Below are 12,844 nucleotides of genomic sequence, written 5' to 3'. Positions count from 1 at the left end.
TTGCAGTGTGCATTTGGCAAAGCACCAAACATTTATTTCATTTGTACATGGTTGTAAACATACTGTAGTTACACAGGTTTGAAAGCGACTCTGGAGTCTATGCTAGGATAGCTCTAAGCTAAAGAGGTGGAGATACAAACAGATCTTGATCAAAGGCAAATCGGAGTCAGAGAAAGAGAGTGGAAGAGATCACAGAGCCTGGCTCAGCAGAATCAATCACAGGGAGCCACTAATCCTCCTAATCTTAAACGATCGAGGCGTAGGAAGGTAATATGTAGAAGGCAGCGCAGAATCACAGAGAGGACACTTATCATATCTGCACTCAAATAGCCAACAATACAGACATTCAACCCAACCATTTTCAGAATCCAGTTTTAATATTTTAGAAAGAACAATTCAAGGCACATGAAAACATGTTGTTCGTTGTCACAAATAACAAAATAAAGGGGGATTTTTTTCCTCAATGTTGGTAAAGACCCCACAACAATTGGACTACTTTTCTTTGGAAGTCATTTTACAAAGATTGTGATTGTGTTATCAAGATAACAACATGGTTGATGAGGAGCCCAATATGTCCACATTTTGTAAAAGAAACTGAGGTACAATATAACATCTGAGGGAATAAAGTGTGGAAGAACAAGCCCTTTCTTACAATATTTATATTAATATCTCATTTTATTATGGCTTAATATCCTAATGGGCATACCAACTGGCATGAAAAAGACAAAATGCTTTTAGAGTTAGGTGATGTTCCAGTTAGCTCTTATTAATAACAAATACTGAAAGTCATATTATTTACAAAAGGATTATTTTGTACTTACAAATTGGAATGTTTTCAAAAGACATATTTCTTAGCAATTTTGTTTTTAACACACATCAAATATACTCATTGGATTTATTCCTATAGCTTACCAAATACTTATTTAAACTAAGAGCTGGGGCACATGCAAGTTGAGTGGATTCAGGAAAGAACAATATTATACACAATAATAATAATAATTACAGTTTTATCAAAAAGCACTTTTTTGTAGCACCTTGAGTGTTTTGTGATTCTGCACAAAAGCACCCCTGTGGTTGTATTCAGAGCAGCACCTGGAGCTCCAGAGAGGGAGGCGTGGGGGGGGGGGGGGGGGGGGGGGGGGAGTGGATCCTCTCTGTTGCTCTGTCCGCCACGGCATCAAATGTCCTTTTCCTGATGTCACTCCCGTTCCTACATGTAAGTTAAAGTCATGTGATTCTGGCCCTACAAGGGCGAGGAGTAGCTTCCCCGGGTCAGCACTTCATGACAGGGCCTGGGGGGGGGGGCAACTCTTCTTCTCCAGGGCTTCAGTGGATCTTCTCGGCAACGAAAGAAAACACAGGTTTTTGACTTCGCAGGGAGAGAAGGTTTAAGGCGGTGGGATCTCAGCATGTGGGTGTTAGTATGGACCCTCTGACCCTGTCCTTCAGCGGGGAGTAGGGGGTGTGTCTAGCCGAGGAAACAGACGGGGCCGACCTCAAAGCCAAACCTCTGGTTGGATTCCCCAAAGTCATTCAGCATGACGTCAATGATGGGCAACTGGTCGATGCGGGGAGTGTTGATCTCCAGCACCGACTTGGAGTAGCCCTGCTTCAGCTGAAAGCACAAAGAACAGTGTGAGTCCCTTCAAAATAGAACCTTGTAAAACAGGTACAGTAAAGAGATGCATTTGACGGATAAAGGCTTATCTTGAAAGAGCAGACAAAGATGTATTGTTGGTAGAAAACTTCAGGAATGCAGAGATTTGCTTCTTTTCTCTTTTTTACATCATTGTAATTAAAATATCTTGAAGTTTTCAGCTAGTCAAACTAATGAAACAATGAAGATGTCATCTTGGCTTTGGACATTTTGTGATGGGCATTTTTTAAATCATTTAAGAAGGTGTCTCTTTCCTTTGTAAGAAAAAAGTCCTAACTGCTGCTCTATACAAAATATATAGCATAGACTTATGATTATTTCATTTCATATGATTGTTTTCATTATTTACTTGATCATTAATTAATAAAATGTAAAAAAAATGTAAAAAAAATAAAAAGTAAAATCTCTATTACTCCTAAAGCCCAAAGTAATGTCTTCACATTGCTTGTCAAAGAGCCAAAAACTGAAAGATATTACATTTAATATAATTTTCAAAATATATTTACGAAGCTGAAAAAGCAACACAACCACCTATCGATTATCCTAAAGTGTTTTTGTTGAATTAAAAGCTTAATTTCAGCTCTTTCCAACATTCATTACAAACCGTTGAAACTATTTCAGATTCTAAACTCGCCCAATCCCTCGATTATTCTGGTCTGTATCTGACAGTATAAACATTGGCGTGTGCCATTCTTCTCCTGCATATTTGTGAGGATTACTTGGATTCTATGGGATTTGGAACAAAGTTGAATTGCAAAGGGAAAGTTATGAAGCAGTGTTTACCGAGCAGCCGTCCGTCAGGGGCTTGATGAAGGGATTATTGTCGTAGGACAGCTCCTCGTCGTTGGAGCCCAGGAAGCGCAGCGCCTTGTCGTAGCTGTCCGCCTTGGCGTCGTACCAGGCCACCGACTGATGGCAGATGTAGGTGATGTTCTGCCGAGCCGAGGAGCTCAGAAGCTTCAGGAAGGTCATCTGAACTGTGGCGATGGTGCTTTCTGTCATGTCAACGTAGTTCAACTAGGGAGAGAGAGATGGAGAAAAGGAAACAGGGTTAATACAAGGATGGAGTAGAGAGGGACAGTTTGAAAAAGAAATGGTAAGAGAAGGTAAGGCAGGGTAGCAGAGAGTGATTATAGGGAATGAGTTACCGTAAATAAGACTTGTATATAGACTCTTATTGCACTATTTCTATTCTATTTGTATTTAATTGCACTATTTTATTTGTTTTCTTGAGTTGCATTGTTGGAGGAGGCTGTGACCTAAGATTGTCATCGACATAACTACACTGTAGCTATGTACGAATGACAATAAAAGCCTTGAATCTTGAATAAGACAAACTAATTAAACGGCAAGATTAAAAATAAATAATATAAAATAAAAAGTGGTTTTACTCACAATCTTTCCACGTTTAAATTCACTGAACCATGCCCCTGGAGACTCCTTGGGCCAGTTGGATATTCTAACCTATAATCAAAAAGGAAACAAATTAATTCAATGACAATTATAAGTGTTACTTTTCCAATTGCAAAGTGTACATACAGTATATCAGCAAATAGCTCCTCAGCATTTGATTGAGTCTCATACTGTATTGAACAGATTTAGCCTTTTCCTCGTTACTCACCCCTGCGGATTTCTTATCTGGGAAGATGCAGGTTTCTCCGCCCGCTGTGAAGTTACAGAACACTTGGATGGCGTCTCCGGTGCAGCCCTGGTTGGGATCGATCCAGTATTCACCTGAGAGACAAACACAGCCACGAGAAGTAGCCGAGGCAACGGTTTTAAAAATTATTTTAGTTTTTGACATACTGTACTATGATTTTACTCTACTATGCTCTGGCTTCTTTAGTTCAAACACTGATTTTTTTATGGCATAATTTACTTGGAAATTTTAAAAACTTTGTTAAAAAATACTTTTATAGTTAACTTAAAAAATGTATTCATACTTTTAGTTTTAGGGCATACTAAACTATGACTATTTTAGGACACTATACCTTACTACTATACCATACCATTTGAATGACCATCAACCACTTTCCAATAAATGGATTTATGTGTAAATAGCATACTATACTATGACATTTAAGTGACAAACTATACCAGTGACACTCAAATGAGAGCGAGGTAACCTTTCAAACCTTCTGAATATTTGATGTTGTGTATTCTATAGTCAAAGTCAACTTTAATATTAATCTTTCAGTTTGTGTGTACAGACTGAGAGATCGTAAATAGATGTATATCATTCGACTCTATACATTTACCGTTTATTTTTATAACATGGTTTACTCGTGTGCTATGAAGCTGTAACACAATAATTTTAAAATGTGGGTTCAATAAAGTATATCTAATTAAGTCTAAGCTATTAATCTACCTCACAATTAAATTAAACAGATTCACAATGGAAATGTCTTTGTACTTGAAATGCTACTAAGCTTCCAGAGTGCATAAAGTAAGTGCCTGGGGAAGCCATTTAAACTGCCTCTGTTCTCTGCCTTTTTGCAAAAGTGTCCCAGTGTGGGCAAAGCAAGTTGAGTGTCCATAAAGTAGAGGCTAGAATAAATACAGCTCTTCTATACTGAATGTTTAACGTTTTGAAATACTGCAACCGTAGACCAAATTCTACTACCAATGAGGCGGCAGGCTGACGTTCAGGGTCTCCCTCAGACGATCCCAGTCTCATCGCTAACACTAATATAAACTCTTTCTCACCGTCGGGGTAGTCGGGCTGGCTGAGTTGCAGGTCGTTGCAGGTCCTGGCAGGATTGTCCTGGGTGCCCATGGGGAACTTCATGCGCTCGATGTCCTGTTTGAGGTTGTTGAGGGATCCGAAGACATCCTCCATTCCCTCCATACCGGCATCCACGCTGTAGTCTGCCATCGCAGCGTCTCCCTGAACGTCAGCCTGCCGCCTCGTCTTCCTGCTGCCTGCCCCCTGGATGGGCAGCGGCTGGATGAAGTCACCGGGAGGACCCTGCAACAGGAATGTGTAGGTTAAGCATGCACAATTTTTGAACAAGGGATGTATCCAAAAGCATGTACTTGGTCTATAGAGATGGGTCAACATATTGTTTAAAGTTCCCCTATTATACTGTTTTTCATCAATATATTATAGGTCTCAGATATACAAACATGTCCATGTACAGCATCACAGCAGTATATTGTTTAATTTCTAACAATAATAAAGCTTGGGGTAGAACTGCCAAACAACAACAAACAGGGGACTTACAGGGGGTCCGGGTTGTCCGATCAGTCCAGTGTCTCCCTTCTGACCGGCTGTACCCTGAAAACAAAATATGGACATCATTAAAATGAGACCTGTTCTCATTATAAATCACATAGTGGGCAATAAAAGGCAACAATGGACTCACGAATGTTCCCTTGGAACCTTTCTGTCCTTGAGGGCCCTGTTGAAGAGGAATGAACAAGAGATGAACAACATGATATTATGAAGAAGGATGTCTTTTAAATAAAGTATTAAGAAATGTGACTTACAGAAATACCAGGAGGACCAGGAGGGCCGAGGGGACCAGAGGTACCAACAGTACCCTGTAATACATCACATCAAGCAGAACACAGTTAGAATACATCTCATTTTCAATATAATGTTGGATGTGTTAGTCCCAAATGTCTTGCAGTTAGGGCTGAGAGTTTAGGAAGTCATATCAGGTATTTTTGAAAATGGATTTGTACCAACATTTGGCAAATGCATGCAAAATAACATACACATAGCTGGGTTCTTTGTTATGCATCACATTAGAAAAAAGCCTGAATACATCAAAATAACATATATTAAATGATCTCGAACTAGTACATTTGGACTCAATAAAAAAAATCTTTTTCAAAATATGTTTATGCAGACAATGCAGAGTAGACACTTACAAAATCTCCCTTTCCTCCGCTGGTACCCTGAGATCCAGGTAGTCCTCTGTCTCCCTTCTCGCCGGACTCACCAGGAGGTCCGATCAGACCGATAAGACCGGGATGACCCTGAAGCAGGCGGAGAAAGACGAGCAAAAAACATGAGACAAAAGCATTGAAATAGGAGAAAAACATTATATGTACTAGATGTTCTACTAAGGTTTAATTTCTGTTTATTCATCATCTGCTGAAAATGAAAGCAGTTTTTCAAAGGGAAACCAGAATAAAAGTGTATGTACAATATCTGTCCAGGCTTAGTACCGGCTTATTTCTGTCTATAAATAATTAGTGTGTTTATACTGGCGTCATGTTAAAGAATGGGGGTCTGTCTGTGCACCTGCTGCTGGCAGAGTTATGGTTATCTGCGTCTGCATGCTGGCATTTAACAAACGACCACTACAGCGAGGATATTATTGGCTTGTATTCTGCACATCAAATCAGGGTGTGAAAGCACAGAGCAGAAGCTTTCTCCATCTTTACCCGGAGACACTGAAAATAGGGACAAGAGGCCCAGATGTTTGCTTACTTTGGGAGCTTCTGATAGGCAGATATGAGAAATACACAATAAAGCAATTTGAGATTAGCATCGTAATAATATCCTACCTTCCCTCCCTTCCCTCCAGAGTCACCTTTCATACCAGAGAGTCCAGGGGGTCCCTGTGGAAGGAAATAATGAAGCATAACTGTCAGAGAAATGAATACACATTATTTGACTGTGAGAGCCATCACAGATCTCTGCTTTCGTCCTGACTGTTTTCCATTGTTCCTGCAGAGGTACTGCACCCACTACTGTAAGCAATAGGGGAGCAACTAAAGATTAGCTTCAGACGGATTAATCATGTTGTCGATAAATCACTGTCATGGAGAAAATATGCACTGTATAATTTCCCAAAGCCCAGGGTGTCACCTTCAATGGCTGTCATGCTTTGTCTTAACAGTCCAAAAATACAATGCCATTCATGAAAGACAAAAGAAAAGCATCAGATTCTCATATTTAAGAAAACAAAACCAGTACATATTTTTGCAATTTTTTGACAGACAATTATTCAAATATCAAAATAGTTTCTAATTTGTGTTTCTGGCAGTCAACTAATTGATTATCGACAAATAGTTCTAGCTCTACTAAACTGTAAAGTTATCACACTGAAACGTTTTATAGTGTACTAACATATTACAAAGGGAGAACATGTCTTACAATAGGTCCAGGGGGGCCGTCTTGACCAGAAGCACCAGGTAACCCTTGCTCACCCTGAAAATAAAGAAGAAATATTTACAATATCTGGTCAATAACATGAGAATAATCAAAATACTGAATATATGAAGACAGTAAACTGTATTTTAAGAAGCGATACATGATCAAAAAGTCTGTGATACTACAATAGTAGTAGTTCAAATAACATTCATTCACAAACATTGTTTTCTCAATTAACATGATTTAATTCAACATTTCAAACCATTGAAAAAAAATGACAGATAATGAACTAAATGTACTCACAACAGGGCCAGGAATTCCACGCAGTCCCTCAGGACCGGACTTCCCAGCGGGCCCCTGAGGTCCCACAGGTCCAGTTTTCCCATCAGGCCCCTCGGCTCCAGCTTCTCCCTGTAGAACATCAGCACACAATTACAATGACTCCCTTTACAATGCCCAAGGCTCATACACATGTACACTTATATCTATAGAGTTTCTTTGTAAACAAACACAGTTGTACAATTACATTCTGTGTTTCTCAGCAAACCCTCAAGTCCTGACAAACATATTGAATGCATTTCCTCTCGAAGAACAATGTGCAGCAGATTCACACAATAGCAGATCTTAAAAAATGTTACTTTGCAATATGTATGGTCAAGAATGTCTTTTAACTCTGAGAACAAGACCTTTATCCAACTTTATAATGAAAGCAATCCTCCTGCCTGAAGTCAAATTGATGGAAAGAAAACATTGTCAAAAATCGAACAGATTGGAAGGATTCGAGGATTTGCAGCATCCAAACAGATCAAATGTCACCAGATCTCGTCTGTTGTCTCCGAGCAGAAGCAGACAGTTTGTATGCATTGAAGTTCCAGAGATGTCATATAGACCGGGATAATACGAGGGGGGGGGATTAAATTGCTCTGACAACCAATTAGGCCTGGATTTGACATCTTAAGATGGCAAAGCAGGCTTTGTCTTGTCTCCATCAAATCAACTCTAATCCTTTACCTCGGTGTGGACACAATGTGTACTTTGTGTGTGTGTGTGTGTGTGTGTGTGTGTGTGTGTGTGTGTGTGTGTGTGTGTGTGTGTGTGTGTGTGTGTGTGTGTGTGTGTGTGTGTGTGTGTGTGTGTGAGTGAAGGAGGGAGGACTTTTCGAAGCAAACAATTCATGTAAGGCATAAAGATTTGTCTTCCTATTTGATGCTCTTCAACTGTGCACACCACGCGTGTTATGGATTTAAAGAAAGCAATCAAATCCACCGATAGCCTCAAGGAACCCCACTGCTTCTTCAGTTAGACAAATTCATACGGAGGTTAACACAGAAGTGCACCTGAGCAGGGTTTTACAAGAAAACAACAAGAACACATCTGTATAAAAGTCTGTAGAGGTTTAGACATCTAGTAACACTATAAGATATTGTTTTTTGAAATAGATCACATGAAAGAGGGTGGTTTTAATTATTTGAATCAAAACCATGAACAATTGGATTGGAGCAACTTGAAATACTGTTTAGTTTTGTCAATTTTTGGTCATTAATATTTGAAAATCCTAAAAAATAACAGACTCACTGAACATTAAAGCATGGAGACATGTCACAGTAGAGAAACACAATACAAATATGAACCTGGGTATGAGCATAAAAGCACCCCTTTAAAATAACGTTTGCATGCCTCCATATAATTATCCAAGCCTGGTCCCATCATGATTAAGATCTACAACTTCAGAAGTTCATAGTATTTTGTTAAGGTCGAGCTAATGTCAAACGGTTTGCAACTTACCTTGGATCCTTTTTCTCCTTGTTTGCCCTCCAGACCTGCTTTTCCAATAGGTCCCTGAGAAGAACAACAATAACATACAATTAGGATTTTGAACAACAATACTATAAATATATCATTGTATTTAAAAATCTGACTTAATAACAATACACCCTCATGTTAAACCCTTTTACATAAATCAAGGTAACTACTCTTTTATCATGGACAGTCAACTGTATCTACTCAATGACCCTCTGCTGTGCAGGACTGTACTGTATATTACCACAAGCTGTGTGAATATGACAAGCTTGAGAAAAGAATGTGTTTCAGCCACAAGAATATTTTATAGTTATTTGGAAAAAATAAGTCAAGAAGAAGAAGAAGTACTCTACTGAAAGGGTGTCATGTGTATATTTAAACCTGGACCATATTATCTTTGTTTCTGATTGTTCATACTGCTGTTTCATTGCATAGGACAGGTAACCCTTTACTGTTGTAGTTCTTTACCTCAGGGCTAGTTTATCCGTCTTATGTACAATTAGGTTATTTATTGCATTGGTGGACCCCCTCCTGTGGGTCACAACATACATTTGGGGAGTTGTGAGATTATGAATGTGGTATTAATGGCTACGTTATTAGAGTTGAGTGTGTGACATTAATATTGAAAGGGCTGTACAGATACATTTATGTTTTCAAATACGCTTTGCTATTGGAAAGTCGCAGAGAGGAGTCCTAATGGTAGTGGAGTTTGATACTTTGGACTACAGAAAGCATAGCTCAGTGTTATCTCAAAGATGTTCATGTTGTGGCTGAACATTTAGCCGATTTTGTCATTTTGGACGCAATTTCAGAAGGACAGTTTCCGAGCGAGACTTAAATATTGAGCTTAAGGTAAAGAGAAGTGTTTTGTAACTCTGAATGGTTCTTTTCCATATTGTTGTCAGACTTATACAACACTCTGAGCCAGTGGCAGAAACAACACTTTGAGTGGATGTGTATTGACGCTGCAGAATTGCCACGAGCGATTACAACGCAGCTCTTGTGCAGCGATTTTGTTCAATCCTCGACCAATTTCAAAAAGTGTTGTCTCCATTAGTCACTTGCGAACAAAAACATTGGTAAACACAGTCCAAGTTTAAAGACACTAAAGTTACCCTTTAAGTAAAAGCATCAATATAGAAATGTAAAAAAATCACCATTTAATGTCCATGGGAATAATGTACTAAGTATAAGTACTTTTTCTCAAGCAAAAGGCCCCATGTGACTAATGTGTTGTTATATCATGTGATTAGATTGTTAATACTAATGCAATACTAACTGTTGTAGTTGTTCAACGCTAAACTAGTTCATCTATTTTATGTACAGTTAGGCCTTTCAGTCCAGTGGGTTATGAGACTATTAACTAGGTAGGACAGCCAAAAAAAACATAAGGTCTCGGACTCTCGGATTGACTAAAAATGAGAATGATTTTACCAGTTCTGACCTCAAACTGTAATTCCAGTGAAACCATCTTAATGTCTATCTATGCGGTAAATCTTCCGAACTGTTGGCAATAATTGACATTGCTTTGTGTCAGAGGTCACAATCCAACATGGTTAGGAACCACTGCTTAGCTATTTAGCAATCAATGTTTTTACATAATGACAATAACTAGTTCATATCGCTGTCAAATACATTTATGGGTGAAAAATATAACATTTTCCCATGAAAAGTAGTTCAAATAAACAGACTTTAAATATCTACAGCACTTAAGATAATATACTTATTTTCTATCACTGCTAATGCATGATCTCAACAGTGTTTATGGTACCTATTTATATGTTGCAAAGGCTGCATTATAATAAAGAAATGGCAGCTGGTTGATACTAATGCAGACTCTACTAAACATCACCTCTGCTTAGATACACAAAACAAAATGAATTTACTTTAGAAATGAATGTTTCAGTTTTAGTTGTCCTTATTGTGCCAGACTTGTATACAGTGCATTAATAGCCTGCTTTATTGCTCACAGTAAAACATTATAACAGTAAATGGAATGCATCGTAAAATTGCCACGCCAGAGAAATGAAATAATGTCAGACCCAGGCGGATGTGTCAGAGAGGGCTTCGAGTGCCAGACATTAAAGTGACACGTTAATTTCCAGACATTAGAAGCAGCTTTCAAACTCATAATATGTCAGTATATTCCTGCAGGATGCTCTCTGCTTGGAACTATTGGCTATTCAAGACTCTCAGTTTAACTAATGGGCAACATTACATTGTATCCAAACAGAAAATGCTATCATAAATGTGTGTCTTAGTGTGACAGTGTGTAATATTTGTTAAGCCTTTAGGAGCATTGTGAATCTAAAAATAGGGAACATCTCGAGAGCTTAGCAGAGGTATGATCTTGTGCATCATTTTGGAAATGTACTCACCCTTTTACCCGGAGGTCCTGGTACTCCAGCCTCACCAGATGGACCTGCAGGGCCCTAAAATGAAAAGATAAAACATTAGCCTCACAAAAACTGAAGGGTTTAGTTACATAATGAGACATTACTTTTTGGTCCTTTTCACACCCCTTTCTTTATATTGGTGCTACAGTTGACTGTGTATTTAACAGAACTTAAATGTACAGAAACTGCAATATCTTTTATGATTTATAATGTCATAATGCAAGACAGTCATTGACATAATTTACGTTATTGTACAGGTATTTAAAATGTTGAATGTTAAAGATAGTCTATGATTACATTGATTTTAAATGATCACATTCACCACGCTGCTACTTCAAAGCTACTTTGCCTTCTTGGGTTACTGCTGTGTTTTAACACATTATGCTGTTCATGAAATTGCATGTGAGTGGCTGAATGTGTATTTTCAAGTTGTTCACTTTGCATGTTTTAACAAATTACGCTCACGCAATACTTACTGGTTGTCCGGCCTCTCCGTCGTCTCCTTTGTCACCAGCTAAACCGTCAAGACCCTAAAACAAAAATGACAACATTAGTCAGCTCTTGTACTGCACTGTAAGACTAATCACAGAAGGGTCTATATTATTGGAACATTAAAGAAATGCACATACAATAACCAAGTCCTATTACACAAAATTGAAAAATCAAGAATGAAAGAGGGAGGTATGGGTAATATAAGGATCCTATTAGGAGTCAAAACATTGTATGCCATCTTAAAAATGAGTGATAAATGTAGCACTTACAGCAGCACCGGCCTCTCCAGGGGGACCGGAGTCTCCTGGGAATCCGACAGGACCCTGCAGACAGACAGAGACACTGAAAAGGCTGATATTTGCGTCGACAACATCTCTGACAGCTACACTGAGTCATATGACACAGTGATTCTGCAGCTGACAGCTTTAATAACTCTTCAGTAATGTCGCTGTGTGTGTGTGTGTGTGTGTGTGTGTGTGTGTGTGTGTGTGTGTGTGTGTGTGTGTGTGTGTGTGTGTGTGTGTGTGTGTGACGGTGGAGGTGACATACGGGGTTGCCCTTGGGGCCGTCGTCTCCAGGGGGCCCGCGGGCACCGGCTGGTCCAGCAGATCCGGGGGGGCCGGATTCTCCCTTCTCTCCATTCTCTCCACGGATACCCTGAGGGGAAAACAAAACAGAGGCCATGAAGACCACAAACATAAGGGCCATCAACGCTTCCTTGACAATAGCATGCTACATAAGGCACAAAGTGTGTGTGTTTACAAATCTGTCACTCCAACTGGCAACAAAACAAGCACCGAAATGGCTCAAAGAATGGTGAAAGAAAAACAAAATGAGGCTTTAAGGCTTTTCTAGATTATATTCTTCAGATTTTGTATTAAAACATTTGTTCTGATCCTCTAAATGATTACTTTTTGCTCTAGTAATAGCATCAACAGTGTCTTAAAGTGTTGGCTCTGACTAGAGCAGGAGATGGAGCAATATAACGAGCTCAGAATCGTTAGTTGGCCCATTAGAGCAGAGTGCCTCTCTAGTCGATGTCCCCATGGCACCTTTGAATTCGACCTCGATGTGACGTGCAACACTGGCTCTATCTGTCACTGTAAACAAATCCATAGCCACAGATACGTAAATACAACCTGATGGACTCAAGGAAGGGAACTGGCCCACGCCTATGACTAAGGTGAGTCCACCAGGGTCTATAAAAAGACTTCTTAATTATTAGCAATGCTCTGAATTGTCAATAATGAATCATGATTTCACTAAAAGGTCGAGGCACTCTTGCAGGCAAACACAGTATGCTGCCTTAATGTTAATGCATATTTAATAAGTCATCTAAAAGCAATTTGTCAAAATCATTTGATTTATTTTTAGAAAAAGTATTTAATAACA

At 39.1% G+C, this 12,844-nt stretch overlaps 1 protein-coding gene across 1 annotated transcript in view; it reads right to left on the bottom strand.

The window, feature by feature from the left end:
• Positions 1 to 12,844, bottom strand: part of LOC117542123 (collagen alpha-1(XI) chain-like) — a 79,290-nt gene continuing 66,446 nt past the window's right edge. The window contains exons 51-67 of the mRNA XM_034209600.1: positions 12,002 to 12,109; positions 11,722 to 11,775; positions 11,437 to 11,490; positions 10,943 to 10,996; positions 8,550 to 8,603; positions 7,068 to 7,175; positions 6,768 to 6,821; positions 6,176 to 6,229; positions 5,534 to 5,641; positions 5,147 to 5,200; positions 5,023 to 5,058; positions 4,881 to 4,934; positions 4,364 to 4,625; positions 3,279 to 3,391; positions 3,053 to 3,121; positions 2,441 to 2,674; positions 1 to 1,615 (exon numbers count right to left, since the gene is read on the bottom strand). Of these exons, the coding sequence (XP_034065491.1) occupies positions 1,469 to 1,615; positions 2,441 to 2,674; positions 3,053 to 3,121; positions 3,279 to 3,391; positions 4,364 to 4,625; positions 4,881 to 4,934; positions 5,023 to 5,058; positions 5,147 to 5,200; positions 5,534 to 5,641; positions 6,176 to 6,229; positions 6,768 to 6,821; positions 7,068 to 7,175; positions 8,550 to 8,603; positions 10,943 to 10,996; positions 11,437 to 11,490; positions 11,722 to 11,775; positions 12,002 to 12,109 (1,617 nt within the window). The 3' untranslated portion in view covers positions 1 to 1,468. The remainder of the gene's footprint in view (positions 1,616 to 2,440; positions 2,675 to 3,052; positions 3,122 to 3,278; positions 3,392 to 4,363; positions 4,626 to 4,880; positions 4,935 to 5,022; positions 5,059 to 5,146; positions 5,201 to 5,533; positions 5,642 to 6,175; positions 6,230 to 6,767; positions 6,822 to 7,067; positions 7,176 to 8,549; positions 8,604 to 10,942; positions 10,997 to 11,436; positions 11,491 to 11,721; positions 11,776 to 12,001; positions 12,110 to 12,844) is intronic.

Source organism: Gymnodraco acuticeps, unplaced genomic scaffold (assembly GCF_902827175.1).
Source record: "Gymnodraco acuticeps unplaced genomic scaffold, fGymAcu1.1, whole genome shotgun sequence".
NCBI classification, from domain to species: Eukaryota; Metazoa; Chordata; class Actinopteri; order Perciformes; family Bathydraconidae; genus Gymnodraco; species Gymnodraco acuticeps.
This window is presented reverse-complemented; position numbering and strand designations above follow the sequence as displayed.